At 45.6% G+C, this 18,395-nt stretch overlaps 1 protein-coding gene across 3 annotated transcripts in view; it reads right to left on the reverse strand.

The window, feature by feature from the left end:
* SETDB1 (SET domain bifurcated histone lysine methyltransferase 1) overlaps nt 1-18,395 on the reverse strand; it is a 209,162-nt gene that overhangs the window by 168,900 nt on the left and 21,867 nt on the right. For all 3 annotated transcript variants that reach the window (XM_068106639.2, XM_078772036.1, XM_078772037.1), the window contains 2 exons: nt 15,837-16,012; nt 2,631-2,674 (listed from right to left, as the gene is read on the reverse strand). In XM_068106639.2, the coding sequence (XP_067962740.2) occupies nt 2,631-2,674; nt 15,837-16,012 (220 nt within the window). The remainder of the gene's footprint in view (nt 1-2,630; nt 2,675-15,836; nt 16,013-18,395) is intronic.

The following is an 18,395-nucleotide window of genomic DNA, read 5'->3' on the forward strand; positions in this document are numbered from 1 at the left end:
GGGAGAGAGAGTGAGAGAGGGGGAGAGAGAGTGAGAGAGTGAGAGAGTGAGAGAGTGAGAGAGTGAGAGAGTGAGAGAGTGAGAGAGTGAGAGAGTGAGAGAGTGAGAGAGTGAGAGAGTGAGAGAGTGAGAGAGTGAGAGAGTGAGAGAGTATACCTTTATTTAAGCAAGGATAGAAAACAGCAGCTAGACATAGTCAACAAACAGCAATCATAAAAGGAAGTGAGACAGAGAGACAGAGACAGAGATATAGTAAAGTAATACATAGTAAAGGATAGCACACTGAGCAGTAAAATAATTTAAATTCTTTATTAAAAGCCTGACGTTGAGAGCAAGTCAGACAGTCGGAGAGTCAGCATGGGTGACACTTCAATTATTATCATAAAAACATTCAGCATGGGTGTCACTCCTACCCTGAAAGTTTCGTCTCAATCGGACATATGGTAGCTGAGAAAAACGAGGTTTAGCCCGTTCGGACGGAAGTAGGGACAGACGGGCAACCCGAAAACATAATGCCTCTGGCCACCTTCAGGGACAGAGGCATAAAAACTTATTTTTTTCAGACCGCCATTCGACCTTGACCTTTAGCCCAGAGGGTATGATGTAAATAAAGTGTAAATGCAACTTGCTCTCGGCTATCTTTCGTTCTGATCTGACAAACCTTGGTCGAGTTATGGTGAAAAATGTTAACGTGTCTATAATTTGGCCATGACCTTAAAATATGTTGGACAAAAGGACAAAAAATTGTGTTAATCCTGCATACTTTGTATTCACATTATTGATGAAATATTTCATTCCTAAAGTTCCAGCCGACTCCAAGATACAGCTTGGACACTGGGAGTACAGGAAAAAAAGAAAGAAAAGAAAAAAAAAAAAAGTAAAAAGAACAACTCTCAATGGTGGTTTAGTACCCCGAAGGGTCTATGAAACTCTGTGGTACAATTAATTAAAACATAAGGGCAATACCCCTGGCTCTCACCTGGAAGAATAAACAGTATACTGCACTGACTAATGGTATTTTAAACCAATTTCAATGGTTGCTAGAAGACAGGGCAGCATGTAGAATCATACCAACATAATCATAAGTCTTCAAACAAACAAAAAAATAACTATTTTGGGGGGCAACCCCCACTCCCCCACCCTGTATACATCCTCAGACCTCAATTTTTCTAATGCTTTGAACAAACATTGGTACATCACAGAGGCGCGTGTGATTTGCACTTCTGGAAGAGGAAGAGACTTCCGGAAAACTCTTCCGATCGTTCGATTTGAATTCTTCTATTCTCGGAAGATCTTCTGCCTCTTCCGTTATCCAGCAGAAGAGGCGGTTAGAAGAGGAAGAGGAAGAAGAGGCGGAAGAGACAGAAGAGAAGAGGTTATACTTACGCAGCAAAACTTGCAAGTGAAAACACAATCTGGATATTTGCATCAACTTGTGATGTAGTGTCATCTTTGTCTAATTCTTCCATCATGAGGGCGAGTAATACATGTTTGGCCGCCATCTTGCTTCTCTTCTGCCTGTTTGCTTCTGCAAACAATTCTGCCTTCTGCTTCTGCAAAGCATTCTTCCAGAAGAGGCTTCTGTCTTAAGAAGAGACCAAATCGCACGCGCCTCCAGTGATTAAGGTTGTGGTGAAGTTTCATTGAAATTGTGTATGTAGTTTTAGAGAAAAGAGCAAATACCTACTTTGGGGAGAAGGGAGAAAACATGCCCTGTGGACCGCATTAGAACCCAATTTTTTAAATGCCGGCAACAAACGTTGGTACATCACTGCTGATGATTGGAACGTTGTGGTCAAGTTTCATTGGAATTATATGTGCAGTTACTTAGAAGAAAGAAATACCTATTTTGGGGGCAACCCCCAGTAGACCCCTTACGGCCCGATTTTTTTTAATGCAGTGAACAAACTTCGGTACAACACAGGTGATTATGATTGTGGTCAAGTTTCATCAAAAGTGTGTGTGTGTCGTTTCAGAAAAGAAAGCAAATACCTATTTTGGGAAGTCAAACCTGGACCCACTTTGACCCACCGTAGACCCTCTTAGACTTTCATTTTCTTAGTGCTGTGAACAAACTTCGTTACATCACGGGTGATTAAGGTTGTCGTCAAGTTTCATTGAAATAGTGAGTGTAGTTTCAGAGGAAAAAGCAAATTTCTATTTTGGGGGGGTCAAACCTGGATTCACTTTGACCCCGGTAAACCCCCTTAGACCCCGATTTTTTTTTTTTAATGCCATGAATAAACTTTAGTCACAAAACAACAAATATAATTTGTGCCAAATTTGGTCACAATCCCATCAGCGGTTTCGGAGAAGAAGTTTAAAGTGTTTACGAACTGATGGACGGACAACGCGCCATCGCATAAGCTCCCCTGAACTACATTCCAGGTGTGCTAATTCGGGTCTGTTTATCCTCCGATACTATTTAAATCAGTCCTACTCAAGTCCTGTTGTTATGGACCTAATAAATACCTACCGCTGCAAGTTGTTCAGATTTTATTTGGACAAGCAGAAATTGCTCAGCCCATCATATTTATTGCACACTTTAGTCCTGGAGAAAGGGTATCCCCCAAAAGTCATGACACTTTGTGATTGCATTAAACGGTTTATGGCAGAGAGCACAATCGTACCTGCTCATCATCCATGTCTTCAGAGCTTGCTCCACAGAAGGAACCTATGATAAATAGATAAATAAATAAAATTAATTATGCATTGTAATTATTACGAAGTGGTTTAAAGATGTCAACAAAATAGCAGCATATTCAATCATTCAAATCATGAATTAAACCAGGCAGGAATGCACTTTACCCATCAGCATTCAGACGAAGAACAATACATTTTGAAAATGTTTAAACCATCTCAAATCTAATCAGACAAGTTTACAAACGGCCACATTATGGGGTATCCCCCACATGTGCCCCCCCCCCCCCCCCCCCCAGCATTCACTCGCACTGGCAATGTCAGTCGTTGGAGGGCCTTAACCACCCGGCCGAAACGACCCCTGATGACCCGAGCAGGGACTGTTAGGGGCGTGGCAGGTCCCCAGCCTGCCCGGGGGCAAACCGAGGCTTCTTTTTTTCTTTTCTTTTTTTACGTTTGCAGAATCGAGGCTCGTGAAAGAGCTAACATTTATCACACAAACAAATCAAACAGACAAACAAACAAAGTATATAAAAAGGGGAGCGGTAGACAAGATGGGGAGAGAAAGGGAAGCACATAAACACAACATTTGAGAGCAGGAATGTGTGGGAAGGAGAGGGCTTGGGGGGAGGCGGAGTGGGAAGAGGGGGTGGGGGGGTGGGAGAAGTATAAACACAAGGACACCAAGGACTTCCAGGAAAGAAGTTGGTGTTTCAAAAAAGTGGATTTGGGGTGAAATTAACGGGGGTAGAGAAGACCAAGGTTTTGGATGGGGGGAGATAAGAGATGGTGGTGAACAGCTGTTTTAAAGACCTGGAGGGAGGAGTGGGATTGAAGAGAGTGAGGGAGTTTGTTCCAGAGGTGTAAAAAAGAGGAATGAAGGAATGCAGGTGAGTAGAGAGTCTTGATTTGGGCAGTTTAACCATAGGAGGGTTGCAGGCAGATCTTGTGCGAACTGGAGGAATATTTGGGGGATAGAGCCCAGAGAGAGCTGGAGGAGCAAGGCCGGAGAGGAGTCGGTAGAAGACAGAAAGACCACCAACCTGCCTGCGGTGAGTAAGTGAAAGGCCCTCGGAGGTAGCGCCATCGCGGGAGATTCCAATGATTCGGAACGCTTTGGTTTTAACAGCGTGAAGACGAGCTAGGTGTGAGGCAGGAGCACCGGCCCAGAGGGGAAAGCAGTATTCCATTGAGCTGCGGATGAAAGCCTTGTATGTGGTGAGGACCTCAGGTGTGACAAGGAAGGACTTCGCACGACGGAGGATGCCCAGTCGGCGACTAGCTTTGGAGGCCAGATTTGAAATGTGGTTTTCCCAGGAAAGATCATGGCAGATAGTGAGACCCAAAAGCTTGAGTGACAGAACTTCTTGGAGAGGATTATTCAGAAAGTGGATGGGAGGGTTGTCCAGTCAGTCTTTTCGGAGAGACATCGTAAGAGTGTGAGATTTGTCAGGATTGTAAGACATGTTCCACTTGTTTGCCCAGTCTGTGATTTTGTCCAGGTCTGCAGAGTGAGGCGGCTGCAGACTGCCGATCTGAGGGATGAAGAATGGAGCGACAGAGAGTAGAGTCATCAGCAAAGTGATAGAGAGGATTTTCAAGAGAGTCAGAGAGATCATTGATGAAGACCAGAAAAAGCACAGGGCCCAGAACACTGCCTTGGGGAACTCCAGCCTGAACAGGAAGAGGAGATGAGAGAAACCCATTCAGGGCCACACGTTGACTACGATTAGAGAGGAAATCCGCCAGCCATGCGTGGAGATTTCCATGGATACCAAAGGAGGAGAGTTTGGTGAGCAGAGCGGGGTGCCAGACCGTATCGAAGGCACGTAGAAGCTCTGATTTCAGCTCTGATTTCAGAAGGGAGACAGCTCTGATTTCCTGTTTGGCATTGAGGACCTTCATCCATTGTTGAGACAGCAGAAGCAGCATGTCCACAGTAGAGTGACCTGGTCTGAAACCAAATTGATGATCAGAGATCAAGCCATTGGAGAAGAGGAAAGATTTTATATCCGAAACAATGATGGATTCAATGACTTTGCTGATAATTGGGAGAAGGCTGATTGGTCTGTAGTTGCGAGGATCGGTTTTTGCACATTTTTTGTGTAAAGCGGTGATTTTGGCTGATTTCCAAGCAGATGGCAGATGACCTTGAGCAAAAGAGAGGGTGAAGAGAACAGAGAGAGGGAGTGAAAGAGCGGAAGAACAGGATTTTAGGACCTGTAGGCTGATGCCGTCAGGTCCAGTTGCAGAATCAAAGTCGAGGGTTGACAAACTTTTCCACCTTGTCAGGAGGAAAGGACACAGAGTCCAGGAGCAGCTGGGTACGACTGGGTACGGTGGGTAGAGAGGGATGGGTTTGGGACACAATATATGGAGGCAAACAGAGTTGAGGCATTCAGCTTTTTCACGTGTGGAGTCAGCTGTGTAGCCGTTTGAGGAAAGGGAGGGGATGGAGGGGGAACAAACACCAGAAACAGATTTGACCAGACGCCACCAGGATTTGGAAGAGAGAGACAGATAAGAGAGTTCGGTCTTGAGAACGGAGAGATATTGTTTCCTGGCTCTCCTGAGGGTGGTCACACACTTGTTCAGGGCTTTGTAAAAGGAAATGAGATTCCCTTCCGTTGGATTTGCTTTCCAGGAGACTAAGGCAAGTTGTTTCTGGGCAACAGCCTCACCACAAGATTCCGTGTACCATGGACGGGAGGAAGGGTATGACAACTGAAGACGAGATGGGATAAATCTGTGCATGAGAGAGCAATTTACTTTGGAAGAATTCCCAGGATGAGTTGATGTCAGAGGCTGTAGAGATGCGAGACCAGTCCAGATGATTGATGGCTGCTTGAAGACCGTGCCAGTGGCCTGAGTGAAATGCCAGACTCGTCGACGCTGAGGAGGCTCCCTGAGAATGGTCAGAGAGATGTCCACTTTAACAAGCACATGATCAGATGAGCCGATTGGAGCAGAAGAAGAACAGCAGACATTTTCAGGGAAGTTAGTCATAACCAAGTGTACAGAAGAGAAGATGCTCCGTTGACTGAGATCTGGGTCGGGAAATTGACAGATTGTGTCAGTCCCAGTGAGTCGCAGAAGTCCTTTGCTGAGGAGCCATGGCTGGTGAGAGGTACCCACACCCAGCCAACTGGCATGGTGACAATTGAAATCACCACATATGAGGAAGAGAGAGTTGGGATGAGTCGATAGAAGTTGGTCCATATTGACAGCGAGACAGCGAGATGTAGACGGAGTCATCACTGTTTGGTGGATGGTACAACACACATATGAACCAGAGGTGGGAGCGAAGGGGAAGCCGTAGCCACAGGCATTCCTCGGGGTGAGGTGGAGAGAGGGCAGTGCAGGACGAGGGAGAAAGAGAGTTTTTGATAAAGATAGCAACCCCACCTCCAGGACGAGGCTCAGGTCTATCATACCGGAGGAGGGAGTAACCCGGGAGAGATACCAAGGAATCAGAGACATCATGAAGGAGGAAAGTTTCTGTTCAGCAGATCACGTCTGGTTTGTCAGAAGCAACCTGTATGGAGAGATCAGTTAAGTTTGAACGAAGGCCCCGGATGTTTGAGGTCCATACCGTTAATGAAGAGGCAGGGGGAGCATCGGATACAGAACAGGGGGGGGGGGGGGGGAGGGGTAGGGTAGGATGTGGAAGAAGAGGAAGAGGTCGGGAGAGCTGTTGAAGGTGTGTCAGAGATTTCAGAATAGTTCGGAGAAAGGGAAGGATAGGGTGGACAAAAGCTTTGATGGTGCTTGTGTGCGGCATAGTGAGGTGTTATTTGAGGAGGCGGAAGAGCGAGGCAGAAGGTTGGGGGAGATGGAGGTGAGAGTTGGAAGGGGGAAGAAGCGGAGAGGACGCTTTGAGGAGGAGGGGTGAGAGGGGGGAAATGGAGAAGAAATGAGGGTGGGGAGATTTGAAGGGGAGGGGCAAGCAGGGAGTTTATGAGGGGAGGGGTTAGGGGGGAGTCTAGGAGGGGAGGGGCGAGGGGGAGTCTCGGAGGGGATGGGTGTGGGGGGATTTTCGGAGGGAAGGGGCAAGGGGGGATATTTGAAAGGGATGGGTGATGGGGAAGATTTGGAGGGGAGGGATGATGGGGAAGTTTTGGAGGGGAGGGGTGATGGGTGAAGATTTGGAGGGGAGGGGTGAGATTGGATTTTGGAAAGTGTACGATTAATGGGAAACGGACATTTATTGCAAAATGAGTTTCTTGTGACCTTCGAGTTAAAAATACCTTTAAGGACGCTGGAGGGTGGGTGGAGTGCAGGTGAGTTTAGGGAATGTATGAAAGAGGCACTGTAAGAGATGGAATTTTTTTTGGAATGAATAGATTTGGTGAGCAAGTCGAAAGCAACCTTTTGAAGAATAAGAAGAAAAAGGTGTTATAATACACGACAGAATACAGTACTTCAGGGGAAAGTTTAAACATTTTAAAGTTTAACAGTGAAAACTATCCGGGGAAATGGGGGTGAAAAACGTGGTCGAAGAACGAATGAATGAATAAGAACAACAAATAAACGAATAAGAACAACGAATAAGAACAGAGAAGGAAATGTTTTTTTGTTTTTTTGTTTTTTTTTGAGTTGAGATTTTAAACAAGTATCGGGTGAAAAGACTGGGAAAAACAGAGAACGAAAGTAATTTGAGCGCAATCGACGGACCGCTGAGAGAAAAACAAAGCCTCAAGGTAGGACATGGTACAAGGCCTCAAAAGACACGACACAAATTAACACGATTTTCTATACAGGTATGAAAAATTAACACCGATAATCTTCCTCGGGACCCACTGTAGGTACACACACCATAAAATCAATACAGTTTTGACGAAAATACAAATGAGAACAATTATTAATGTCGATAGCGTGGAGAGCGTGGACAGCTTCGAAAAAACGTAACCTCGCCGGCTTCCCCAACGGGGGACGGCCCCGCCGTGGGGGTTGGGCCAACCGGGGGGGCTGGTCCAGATCCAAGTGAGCCGGCTTAAGGCGGTCCACCAAAAGGTGGTCCGGTTTCCCGCCGATGTCGACCACGAAGGACTTGTCCCCAGCCTCCAGAACGCAGAAAGGCCCGTCATAAGGCGGCCGAAGCGGCCACCGGTGTGCGTCATGGCGAACAAAGACGTACTCCGCTGTACGTAGATCAGGCGGGACGTGGGCCTGAGGCAAACTGTGTTGAGATGTGGGTGCCGGCGCAAGCACCCTGGCGTTCTCCCGGAGAACAGACCGCTGACGGGCAGCGGACCAGGGGCTTGTGGCGTCAGGAATAAACTCCCCGGGAACCCGCAGCGGCTGGCCATAGACGATCTCAGCGGATGATGACTGGAGGTCTTCCTTCAGGGCTGTCCTGAGGCCCAACATGACCCACGGGAGTCTGTCGGCCCAACTGTCATCCCGGAGGCTGGCCCTGAGAGAAGCTTTCATAGAGCAATGAAACCTCTCACACAATCCATTAGCCCGGGGATGATATGCAGTGGTGCGATGGAGCTTTACCCCCAAGCCCCTGGGCAACAGCGCCCAAAGCTCTGAAGTGAACTGGGGACCCTGTCTGAAGAGATATCCGAGGGGGCGCCAAAACAGGCAACCCAAGTGCCGATGAACGCCTGGGCCACATCGGCAGACGTCGTAGATGTAAGCGGGACGGCCTATGGCCACCTGGTGGTCCTATCGACCATCGTGAGGAGGTGGGTGAATCCCCGCGAGGGGGGAAGGGGCCCCACCAGGTCCACATTAACATGGTCAAACCGTCTCTCGGGCACTGGGAATGGCGCCAACGGAGCCTGGGTATGGTGATGCACCTTGGAGCGTTGGCACTCAATGCAGGTGTTGGCCCAGTCGCGAACATCCTTCCTGAGCCTGTGCCAAACGAATTTCGCCGCCACCAACTTTTGCGACGCCTTCCTGCCAGGGTGAGAAAGACCGTGGACGGCATCGAACACCAGCCGTCTCCAGCTGGTGGGCACGATGGGGCGAGGCTGTCCCAAAGAAACTTTGCACAGTGGTGTGGTGCACCTGTGTCCCTGAACGGAACATCAGACAGTCGAAGCCCCGTGACTGCCGCCCTGCAGGCCTGGACATCCGGGTCGGAGATCTGATCGGCTGCCATGCGGGCATAGTCGATGCCAAGGTGAACCGCGCCAGCTATGGACCGGGAGAGACAATCAGCGACAGTGTTATCCTTCCCAGCGACATGCTGGATGCCCGTCGTGAACTCGGAAACGAAGGAGAGCTGGCGTTGTTGACAGGCAGACCATGGCCCCGAGACCTTGGCCATGGCAAAAACCAGGTTTGTGATCATTTTATCATTGTGCTGCAAGGTTGATTTGCTCTTAATTTCTTAACCATTAAGATACACAATCCTTTCTTGTCATGAACAGAAAAACGTTATCCACGGTAAACAATAAAACAATTAAAATGCCCCATTATAAACAAGTTCAGCAATCACCAATACGTCGGCAAACGCCAACACATCAGCAAATAACCCAAGTTTCTGTAGTATTCACATGGATTGGAGATCGGTTGTTGTAATTAAAGGAATTTTTGCAATATATACAACTCATATATATATATATATATATATATATATATATATATATATATATATATATATATATATATATATATATATATATATATATATATATATATATATATATATATATATATATATATGCTCGCTGTGCTCGCCTCACCAAGCATCGTTACTGAGGAACGGGCTTATTTTAGCTGAGAATAATGACTACCTGAGTTGCTGTGTTGTCATGATTTACACCAATCATAATACAAACAATTATTTTGCACAAATGTATTTGTTGTGCTTGTGATATTACATTTTTATAGGCAATTTAGGTTGAAGATTCAAGTTGAATGTTTTTTTTTTTTTCAAGAAAGAACCCCTCAGCACATACAATGGGGAGGGGTAGGTGCAGACTGGAAGTTTGGGACGATTACACCTCACCACCACGTAATTCAAAGCACCTCACCACCAAGTAATTTAAAACACCTCACAGCCATGAAACACGTAATAAAAACACCTCACAGCCATAAAACACATCATAAAAACACCTCAGCCATAAAACACGTAATAAAAACACCTCAGCCATAAAAAACACGTAGTAAAAACACCACAGCCATAAAACACGTAATAAAAACACCTCACAGCCATAAAACACGTAATAAAAACACCTCAGCCATAAAACACATAATAAAAACACCTCACCACCACAAAATTGAAAACACCTCAGCCATAAAACACAATAAAAACACCTCACAGCCATAAAACACGTAATAAAAACACCTCACCACCACAAAATTAAAAACACCTCACAGCCATAAAACACGTAATAAAAACACCTCACAGCCACGAAATTAAAAACACCTCACCACGTCATTTAAAAACACCTCACCACCAAGTAATTCAAAACACCTCACCACCAAGTAATTCAAAACACCTCACCACCACATAATTAAAAACACCTCACCACCACGTAATTATAAATACCTCACCACCACGTAATTCAAAACCTCACCACCATGTGATTTAAAAACACCTCACCACCATGTGATTTTAAAACACCTCACCACCATGTGATTTTAAAACACCTCACCACCACGTCATTTAAAAAGACCTCACCACCACATAATTAAAAATACCTCACCACCACGTGATTCAAAACCACCACGACGTTATTAAAAACACCTCACAACCACGGAAACAAAAGTTTGAGGGAGTCGTTAAGTGACAACACAGACTGCCCACTGCCCAGATGTGTAGATATATAGATAAATGACTGTACCCGAGTTGCCGTTTTGTCATGGTTTAAACCAATCATAATTCAAACAATAATTCAAAATATTCAATACTCAAATGTATTTGTAATATACGTGATATCACATTTGATAAACAATTGAAGTTGAAAAAAAAAAAAATCCCCCCAAAAAATTCAAAAGAAAAAAATATATATATATATATATTATATTTTTCTAAATAAAATACCCTGAGGACATACCGACGGGAGAGATATGTGCATACCAGAAGTTTGGTACGATTTCACAAAAGTTTGAGAAAGTAGTGCAGTGACAACACAGGAAAACACAACACAACACAGACACTGGACAGAGATATATACATATATATAAACACATAATTATACACATACATATATATATATATTGTTACGATTTTCGCCACCCTTCCTGCCCTTACCAAGGGGAGATTAAGCCCCTTGTTCTTCTTGGGTCGGCGCAACCGAGAGACTTGAATCACCCCTCCCGGGCAAACGCAAGGTAGGGTTTCGGGACAATTCTCGCACGTACCTAAATACCTGCACCGCCGCGGAAGCGGGAAATCAAGCCTTGCACGAGCCACGCGTAATTTGAGTACACCGAGCGGATTGCGTACCACGTGGTCCGTGCAGTTACCTTTGGTATTGGAACCCGATTAGAGCAGTTCTATTCGTACCACGCTTCGTCAATGATGGAAGGGACGACACGGTCGAATAAAGGAAGAACACAGGTTTAATTATTATCTATCTATAATTCCATTAATCTCTGTGTGTATGTGTGTATGTGTGTATGTGTGTATGTTTGTCTGTGACCGCTGTTTCTCGACAACCACGGGTCCGATATACTTTAAACTTGCCAGGTATATTGCTGGGGACCCGAGGATGTGCCTTTTCAAGGTTTCATATTAATCGGACAAGTACTTACCGAGCTATGGCGATTTAGCCGTTCGCCGTTCGCTTTGGCGTTGCGAATGGACCAAACCATTTCATGTAAATAGAGGGGGGGGTTCTGTGGTCGTTGCGAATGGACCAAACCATTTGATGTAAATAGAGGGGGGGGATTGTCACCGTACTCGCAAGCCGTTCGCCGTTCGCTTTGGCGTTGCGAATGGACCAAACCATTTCATGTAAATAGAGGGGGGAGGGTTCTGTGGTCGTTGCGAATGGACCAAACCATTTCATGTAAATAGAGGGGGGGGATATAATTTTAGATATATATATAGTACGGGCATATATATAGTACGGGCATGCCCTAGTTATATACAATGATCGGTAGAAGCACAGAGACACAGAGCAGCCTGATGCAGTCTTATGTTAACCCCAGACACGGACCCGATCACACTCACAGGGGGAAATGAAGGTAGGATGATGTTCACACGCTGACTTGGTCGCACAGGAACGGCCCCGCCTGGCGTGGCTCTCCCCGGTCACAGCACGTCCGTCGCTGAAGGCAAGCAGGCGGTGGGAGGGATCCTTGCAGCGCGTCTCTCGAACAAAGGACAGAGCAGACAGGCGTGAGGGAAATGTACGCGTCTCTCGCCAGGCTTGGCGGTTTTCCACAGCGCGTTTAATTACCGGCGCGCTCACTCGCGTAACCCAATGGAGGCTCTGCCTCAAGCTCAACCGAGCGTCCAATTTGTAAGAGCGCTTATAGCTTGATTCATGCGCGTCTTCTCTCAGAACTCGTAACCTGCTCACAAGCCCCTCTGCCCATAACTGGGGTGGGGGCTTTGCGCAACGGGTTATATTGCCAACCCCCTTAGCCCTCTCGAATGTTCTAACCACACCTTGTGACGTAGTGCCGCAGCCACTCCCTTCGAGGTCTGATTGGCGGCTCGCTCTTACCGTCGGCTTCTCCTCCGCTCTCCTTCGGTCTTGCCTCGATTTGCCAGGCCTGCCTCGTGTATAATTTGCGCCAAAAAGCCAAAGGCGGCATAAGGCAATGAAAGGACCTAACTCTCATTATTCTACTCAACGCAAAACTAACACAGGAAAAGGACTATGCTTACATTTACTATGAAATAACTGAACTATCGCGAGGCTACGTGTTGTAATGTGACTAAACTATGAGGGGGAATGTTAACCTTTATTTGTACAAACTCAAAACCGCAATATATACAGACACAGACGACACAGACGACACAGACAGACACACACACAGACGACACACACACACACAGACGACACACACACACACAGACGACACACACACACACAGACGACACACACACAGACGACACACACACAGACGACACACACACAGACGACACACACACAGACGACACACACACACACAGACGACACACACACACACAGACGACACACACACACACAGACGACACACACACACACAGACGACACACACACACAGACGACACACACACACAGACGACACACACACAGACGACACACACACACAGACGACACACACACACAGACGACACACACACACACACACACACACACACACACACACACACACACACACACACACACACACACACACACACACACACACACACACACACACACTTTTTAAATCAAATCAATAACGTATTGCCTGTTGCCTTCCTCAAATCAAATACAGTACAATGCACAAAAACAATAGCAAAAGGCAGCACGAGTCCAGGAAAGAAAATTGTTTGTGCTGGGCAAGCCATAACAGACAAGAAAGTGATGGAGGTCCCTGGTTCGAGTCCTGGGTTGACTCAGAAGTTTTCACACAAGCCCCACGCAGGAATTTAATTCCTGTTTATTAAAAAATTGAAGACGAGTTAATCTCCAATGCATTTCGACATATACTTGCATACACATACTTACGCTCACATCCGGGGTCTGCCTGGCAGGAACGTAAGACATCAGCCATTATAAAGCTCGCAGTGTTTAGTGTGGAAAATTTATGAGGAGAAATGACTGTCGTTATCACTTAGTGATGAATCCACCCTTTGCCGTGACATCCCACATCTGACAAACGTCTCTACCCCACCCCAAACTACTTTCTCAACAATCCTCTTGAGGAAGTTCAGTTATTCAACTCATGTGTGTCACCATCAGCCATGATCTTTCTTTGGAAAACTACATTTCAAAGATGGTCTCCAAAAACTTGGAATCCTCTGTCGTACAAGGTCCTTCCTTGGCACACCTGTACTCCTCTATCCACCTTCAAGACTTTCATCTGCAGACTGATGGAGTACTTGTCTCCTCTCTGGGATGGCTCCGCTGCATCACATCCTGTTCAGCCTGATGCAGTGGAAACGAAGGCCTTCAATATTAATAGAATCTCCCGCGATGAAGCTGACTTTGCGGGCCGATCACTTTCCGTCGCAGACAGGTTGGTGGCCTGTCTTCTACCGCCTCCTTTTTTGGTCTTGCACCCTCTCTGGACCTGTGCCTGCACCCTCTCTGGCAGGGTAATCAGAAACTGTGGACCTGTGCCTGGTGGACCCACAGTTCCTAAAACGCAGCTTAAAATGTGTGGGATGCTGCTACGCAATGTGCATGTTGTATTCAAAGTCAGGGTGTGTACCCATTGGTGCGAGAGTTTGCTTGAGAGAAAAGTCAGGTCAACAGTAAAAGTAAACGCCTCTCCTTCACATGTATACCAGATGTCTTCTCAATCAGTTGATCTCTAATCATCTCATCATGCAGTGTATCAACTTTACAAGGAAATGCTAATTCTCTGAATGCAGACACATTTGGAGAATTGACTCACTGGGCTGCTGGCCACATTATTAGAATTTGAACCGTCGAATGAGGACACAGTGTTGATCCAAAACGTGTAGCAAGCATGGTGGTGGCTTTCGCGTAGGTGGGGGCAGGGCCCAACGTCAGGAAAATGCATTGACCCTTGCAGGTGCCTGCAATATTTTTTTTAAATCACTCATTCAACCAGTTTTAATAGAGAAAAGGAGTCATTCTGCTGTTTTGTGTCACTGTGTGTACCACAATGAGTATGGAGAAAAGAAAGAAAACCAAAGAATTGTCTGAGGAAGTCAGACGCACGATTGTAGCCAAGCATGGACAATCTCAAGGTGACAAGTCCATCTCCAGAGACCTAGATGTTCCTGTATCCACCACAGGCAATGTTATCAGGAAGGGGTGCGGTTGATACACGGGTGTGGTTGATACACCGGAAAATACGGTAAGCCTGGATGTCGTGTAAGGTGCATCTTCATCCCCATTATGAGGAGTGTTTAGCTCGGGGATTATGGGTAATTTATCCCCTTGTATGTCATTACCTTTGTAATTTATTTCGTATGTCCCTTTTGGCACCACACCATAGACACTAGCCAAACGCGTGCATTTAAACACCTACCGGAAGCCAGAACATTGAGCGCCGCCACTGATGACTGACTTTGGAAGCGCACAGGACGGGCAGGCCGAGGGGCACACCCAGAAGAGCAGTGATTGGTGGGAGTTTTGATTGGCACAAGGCCGGGGTAAGATGGGACTTGCTGATAGGAACAGGGAAGGACTGGTAGGGAGTGACACTGATTGGCGAAGCACCCCAGATGACGTCAGAGGCTGGATGATAAAAGAACATGCTGCTGGACATTTTGGGTCTTCTCCTCATCTTCTTGGCTTTTCGCTCCCACGGACATTTTGCTCTCTTCTCCTTGGCCCCTCGCTCTGACCGATTCCCTCTTACGCCTGCTCGTTTTGAACTTTGTTGGTGAACGATCGCATTTTTATCTCTCTCCGCATCAACGCCCTTCTGGTTCTTCTCTGATTTTGGATCTCATCGCGGGCGGCCGTGTGCCAATATCGTTGAGTTAAGTGCACACAAAAGCATATTTATTTCCAGTTATTTTATCCTTTGTCTGTGTTCAGATCGGTTTGGGAGTGCTCCAATTTAGGAATTTATTATTATTTGACCGTGTTTTATTTTGTTGCCGGCATTTCCTAATAAAGCCGGCATTTTCTTGTACATTTTAAACTCGTCTTGGTTTGAGTTGATTTATTGCAGGTTTGAGGACTGCCAGTGGGATCTGTGAAGGTAAGCACTCCAGTTTCTCCCCCTCCCTCTTGTTTCCCCACGCGCATTCTCCACCATTTGAACTGAATGCCTCGGAGTAACAGCTCTTTTGGTCATCCGTGCTACCCAAAGGTGTCCACCAAGGGTAGTCACACGACAATACTCTATGGAAAGGTGCGCAGTGGGAATATACAATGTGCCGATAAAACGGAAATGTACAATGCCCCGAGAACAGATAACCTGGTGATAGAACAAAACATATTCAGCCAAATACGTGTGCAGGAGAGAATTTATTTCCCTTTAGATTATTTATTGTGTTTGTCTCAAAGGGTCACTTCAGATCGTATGGGGTCGGATTCCTCTTTATCTCCATCACTCTCCCACTTGTGTACGAAAAAGATGCAAGTATAATCAACGTCACGTTTTACCTGCACTGGTCGTGCTGATGGCGGTTGACTGCTCATCCCCATCCAGGATTTCGATGACATCCGACTGAACTCCCATTTTCGTTCCAGAAGACGATTCAGTCTGTGTGTTATCTTCATTCTCAAGATCCATCAATCTATAGAGTTCCTCCACTTGAGACTCCACTCGTTCCACAGAGCTAACACCACATATGATTAAAAAGAAATATGCACTCAGAATGCATCAAAAACAGAGCACCAAGTTGGAGCAACACGAGCGTGATGGAATACCCAACACAATAAAACATTCCATTTTTAGGAGAGGAAAGAAAATAATAACTTGCAAGGTATGAAGATACAGAAAAAGGCAATTTTACCCATCGAGTACATGTCCCAAAGCATCAATACATTTCCTCTGCATAACAGCAACGACAACACACGTCAAAACAAGCTGGCACCAGGTAATTTATCACCATATATTATTGCAACAACGTCAGATACTTCCTTTCCTGTGATAACAGAAAATTACATATTTTACCATCATCTGTCGTGAATAGTGGGTTGGGGTTTTGCACGTCCACACTTCCATGCCACAAGATTTTTCGTGTATTTTAGTCATTGCATTAGAAGAGTGCGGGATTTATGCTTATACACCTACAGTGCATTCAAAAAGTATTCAGACCCCTTCACTTTTTTCACATTTTGTTATGTTGCAGCCTTATGCTGAAATCGTTTAAATTCATTTTTTCCCTCATCAATCTATACTCAATACCCCATAATGACAAAGAGAAAACAGGATTTTAGAAAGTTTTGCAGATTTATTAAAAAGAAAAAACGGAAATATCACATTTACATAAGTATTCAGACCCTTTGCTATGACACTTGGAATTTAGCTCAGGTGCCTCCCATTTCTCTTGATCATCTTTGAGATGTTTCTACACCTTGATTGGAGTCCACCTGTGGTAAATTCAATTGATTGGACATGATTTGGAAAGGCACACACCTGTCTATATAAGGTCTCACAGCTGACAATGCATATCAGAGCAAAAACGAACCCATGAGGTCGAAGGAATTGCCTGCAGAGGTCAAGAGACAGGATTGTGTCGAGGCACAGATCTGGGGAAGCTGACAAAAAAATTTCTGCTGCTTTGAAGGTTCCCAAAAGCACAGTGGCCTCCATAATTCTTAAATGGAAGAAGTTTGGAACAACCAGGACTTTTCCTAGATGTCCGCCCGGCCAAACTGAGCAATCGGGAGAGAAGGGCCTTGGTAAGAGGTGACCAAGAACCCAATGGTCACTGTGGCTGAGCTCCAGAGATCCTGTGTGGAGATGGGAGAAACTTCCAGAAGGACAACCATCACTGCAACACTCCACCGGTCTGGGATTTATGGCAGAGTGGCCAGACGGAAGCCTCTCCTCAGTGAAAGACATGAAAACCCGCTTGAAGTTTGCAAAAAAGCACCGAAAGGACTCTGACTGTGAAACAAGATTCTGTGGGCTTTCATGTGTCTTTCACCGAGGAGAGGCTTCCTTCTGGGCACTCTGCCATAAAGCCAAGGTCGGTGGAGTGTTGCAGTGATGGTTGTCCTTCTGGAAGTTTCTCCCATCTCCACACAGGATCTCTGGAGCTCAGCCAGTGACCATCGGGTTCTTGTTCACCTCTCTTACCAAGGCCCTTCTCCACAGATTGCTCAGTTTGGCCGGGCGGCCAGCTCTCGGAAGAGTCCTAGTTGTTCCAAACTTCTTCCATTTAAGAATTATGGAGGCCACTGTGCTCTTGGGAACCTTCAATGCAGCAGAAATTTTTTTGTCGGCTTCCCAAAATCTGTGCCTCGACACAATCCTGTCTCTGAGCTCTGTAGGCAGTTCCTTCGACCTCATGGCTTGGTTTTTGCTCTGACATGCATCATCAGCTGTGAGACCTTATATAGACAGGTGTGTGCCTTTCCAAATCATGTCCAATCAATTGAATTTACCACAGGTGGACTCCAATCAAGGTGTAGAAACATCTCCAAGATGATCAAGAGAAATGGGAGGCACCTGAGCTAAATTTCAAGTGTCATAGCAAAGGGTCTGAATACTTATGTAAATGTGATATTTCAGTTTTTTCTTTTTAATAAATTTGCAAAACTTTCTAAAATCCTGTTTTCTCTTTGTCATTATGGTGTATTGAGTGTAGATTGATGAGGGAAAAAATGAATTTAAACGATTTCAGCATAAGGCTGCAACATAACAAAATGTGAAAAAAGTGAAGGGGTCTGAATACTTTCTGAATGCACTGTATGATTGACTCCGACATTAATTTTGAATAATATATATTAGTTGTCGACCGATATCTAGCATTTTGAGGCCATTGGAAAGACGGCACCAATATTTATAAATAAATAAAAATAAAAAAAATAAAAAAATTCCTTGTCGTGATGCTGGGCAGCTTGATGACCAAAGGGTCGCTGGTTTTCAGGATAAAAGACCAAGAATCGAGGGATTTTGGAATGTTTTTAACAACGAGTACACCCAGTCCCCATGGAAGCGGCAGGGTCATGTTATTATCGTCTAGGGTACATAGATTACAGTAGATCTAG

Source organism: Myxine glutinosa, chromosome 2 (assembly GCF_964187855.1).
Source record: "Myxine glutinosa chromosome 2, kmMyxGlut1.1, whole genome shotgun sequence".
Classification (NCBI taxonomy): Eukaryota; Metazoa; Chordata; class Myxini; order Myxiniformes; family Myxinidae; genus Myxine; species Myxine glutinosa.